Source organism: Bos indicus x Bos taurus, chromosome 7 (genome assembly GCF_003369695.1).
Source record: "Bos indicus x Bos taurus breed Angus x Brahman F1 hybrid chromosome 7, Bos_hybrid_MaternalHap_v2.0, whole genome shotgun sequence".
In the NCBI taxonomy this organism is placed as follows: Eukaryota; Metazoa; Chordata; class Mammalia; order Artiodactyla; family Bovidae; genus Bos; species Bos indicus x Bos taurus.
The window spans coordinates 70355163-70358555 of record NC_040082.1 but is presented as its reverse complement, the minus strand read 5'-3'; the positions used below and the strand labels follow the sequence as shown (position 1 = coordinate 70358555).

Here is a 3393-nt window from a genome sequence, read left to right as displayed (position 1 = left end):
ATAGACAGACACTTGACATTGAAGTTATATAGAGCTGAGTGTCAATATTTTTAGGCATCATTCTGAGCTAAGAACCTGCCTGAACCTATTTGCTCATTTGTAAAATGGGAACAATAATTTTTCATCACAAAACATTTGTTGCATGAATTAAATTCATAGACAACCTTAAGTCATCTCCCTGTTATAAGGTTGTAAGAATTGTAGTTACTAGTGTAACTTGCCTCCATTCTCTCTAAAGTCACAAAACTGTGACAGAAACACAGATTTTACAAATATAATATAAAGCTCATTAAACAAATATCCAATGTCCATAGCAAGCAACAGAACAAATGCCAAGAAGGGGAGGATATTTAATTTCCAAGGTTACCACATCAAATATTCAAAATTATCCAGTTTTGGGGCTTAGGGGCGTCGGGTAGCTGCAGAGTACATCATGAGAAATGCTGGACTGGAAGAAACACAAGCTGGAATCAAGATTGCCGGGAGAAATATCAATAACCTCAGATATGCAGATGACACCACCCTTATGGCAGAAAGTGAAGAGGAACTAAAAAGCTTCTTGATGAAAGTGAAAGTGGAGAGTGAAAAAGTTGGCTTAAAGCTCAACATTCAGAAAACGAAGATCATGGCATCCGGTTCCATCACTTCATGGGAAATAGATGGGGAACCAGTGGAAACAGTGTCAGACTTTATTTTTCTGGGCTCCAAAATCACTGCAGATGGTGACTGCAGCCATGAAATTAAAAGATGCTTACTCCTTGGAAGGAAAGTTATGACCAACCTAGATAGCATATTCAAAAGCAGAGACATTACTTTGCCAACAAAGGTCCGTCTAGTCAAGGCTATGGTTTTTCCAGTGGTCATGTATGGATGTGAGAGTTGGACTGTGAAGAAAGTTGAGTGTTGAAGAATTGATGCTTTTAATCTGTGGTGTTGGAGAAGGCTCTTGAGAGTCCCTTGGTCTGCAAGGAGATCCAACCAGTTCATTTTGAAGGAGATCAGCCCTGGGATTTCTTTGGAAGGAATGATGCTAAAGCTGAAACTCCAGTACTTTGGCCACCTCATGCGAAGAATTGACTCATTGGAAAAGACTCTGATGCTGGAAGGGATTGGGGGCAGGAGGAGAAGGGGACGACAGAGGATGAGATGGCTGGATGACATCACTGACTCGATGGACATGAGTCTGAGTGAACTCCCGGAGTTGGTGATGGACAGGGAGGCCTGGCATGCTGCGATTCATGGGGTCGCAAAGAGTCGGACACGACTGAGTGACTGAACTGAACTGAACTGAAGGTCTTTCCATGATTTAATTTCTTACTTCTCTTCACATCAACCATAAAAGGAGCCCCTCCTAATGCCCACATGCAGTGAGTGCATGTACATGATGATATTTTGCCATCTCAGCTTTAAATCACCATTATTCCTGAGTCATAGTTCAGTTTCACAGAAGTAGACTGAGACATGCTTTGCAAGCAAAAATTTATTAGAGAATGCTCTTCAGAATTAAGAATTCTGGTGAAAGAAGAGGGTTAAGGAAGAAAAGTTGGATGCAAGAAGTCGTCTGCAGTTCCTCAGATGATTCTATGGGGAGACTGAATTTGGGAAGCTCTGGAACTTGGTTGTCCCTTCAGGGTCAAACTGAGACAAGACAGTCAGGCATTTATATCCTATATTACAAGTCACGAGATTCAGACAGCTCTCCAAGGAGAACCATGGCCTTCAGCAAGGTGCCTCTCCTCAGCATGGACAATTCCTTGAGAGGAACACAGCTGAGAGTGGTCACCTGCCCACTCTCCCAGCCCCTGAGGGGTGAAGGATCTGTGTCTTCTAGTCTTTGTAATCCCAAAAGCTCTTACATTGCCTATATTCAGCATGGACAGAATTTATTGAATTAATGTGCTAATCTGGTTACTTCTGGTCAGAGAATGACTTTTATTTTCAGTGGGGCATGTTCATACCTCTTTCAATCGAACTACAGTTGAATAAGCCAGGTTCCCAGGGCCCAGAGCTGTACAAGCAGTGGCAGTGCCATGCTATTCCTGTCCCCCACCACATGGACACCTCCCCAGGAGTTTCTTGAGAGCACCAGCCACTTCCTTGTTCCTCAGGCTGTAGATGAGTGGGTTGAGCATAGGGGTAATCATGGTATAGAAGGCTGAGACCACCTTGTCCTGCTTGGAGGAGTGGTAGGTCTGGGGCCGCATGTAGGTGATCAGGGCAGCTCCGTAGAAGAGAGAGACGACTGCCATGTGGGAGGAACAGGTAGCAAAGGCCTTTTTCCGACCTTCAGCAGAATGCATGCGGAGCACAGTTACAAAAATCAGCAGATAGGAGACAGAGATGACAGAGAAGGGCAGAAGCAGCATGAGGATGCAGCACACATAGATCAAAGCCTCATAAATGGATGTATCTGCACAGGCCAGCTTAAGCACTGCAGGGATGTCACAGAAGAAGTGGTCGATCTCCTGAGAGCCACAGTAGGGAAAGCTCAGGGTATAGATGGCCTGAAACAACCCATCCACCAGGCCAAAGAGCCAAGACCCTGCCACCATGAGCCAGCAGACACAGCGACTCATGACCACTGAGTACCTCAGTGGGTTACTGATGGCCACATAGCGATCATAGGCCATGAAAGCCAGCAGGAAGCACTCATCCCCCAGGAGGGTGAGGAAGAAGAGGATCTGGAACCCACAGCCTGTGAAGGAGATGGAACCATGGCCTAGGAGATAGTCGATGGCCATCCGTGGTACAATGGTAGAGATGAGCATGAGATCCATGACTGACAGCCAGCTGAGGAAGAAGTACATGGGGCTGTGTAGACGGGAGTCAGTGTTGATGAGGAGGATCATGAGCCCGTTGCCAGAAAGGGCCACCAGAAACATGGCCATGATGATGGAGAAGAGGAGGAGGTGCAGTGGTGTGTGGTTGAACAGGCCTAGGAGGATGAAGTGGGAGATGTGAGTCTGATTTTCATCAAGGCCATTGTTCCTGCAGAGGGATGCGCCAGACAGAGGGTTGTGATCTGAAAACAGGAGGTTTATATTCAATGCCATATTACTAAAGTCACTAACACTTTTCACAAAACTTTTCCCTCTTTGTATGTTACCTGGCTTAGAGTAACAGACAGTTCTCTCAAGAGAAAGAGTGCGAATAAACATGCAGGCTGCTGTTGTTGTTTCAGCGTCTAGGTCTTTCTGCACATAACTGAAAAGCAAATGTTAAGCTATTTTTACTAAAACGGACACTGCTTCTACCTTTGGTAGGCTGGATCTGTCTCCAGCCCACATAGTTGCTTCTCCTGAAGCTCAGTAAAGGATTTGCTTTGTCAGGGAAAAACTACCAAAGCAGAAAAGACATTTACCAACTTTGCGACCTAGTCACTTAATACCCTTT

General features: G+C 45.2%; 1 protein-coding gene across 1 annotated transcript; it reads right to left on the bottom strand.

The window, feature by feature from the left end:
* Positions 1 to 2033: 2033 nt before the first annotated feature.
* On the bottom strand, positions 2034 to 2966 carry LOC113896314 (olfactory receptor 2T1-like). The gene has a single exon (XM_027548547.1). It carries the CDS (start codon positions 2886 to 2888, stop codon positions 2034 to 2036), a length of 855 nt encoding a protein of 284 aa, XP_027404348.1. The 5' UTR covers positions 2889 to 2966.
* Between the last annotated feature and the right edge of the window lie 427 nt (positions 2967 to 3393).

What these genes read in the sequence shown, in the direction of transcription:
- LOC113896314 (XM_027548547.1), bottom strand. Translation starts at nt 2,888, where the DNA reads ATGGCCATGTTTCTGGTGGCCCTTTCTGGCAACGGGCTCATGATCCTC.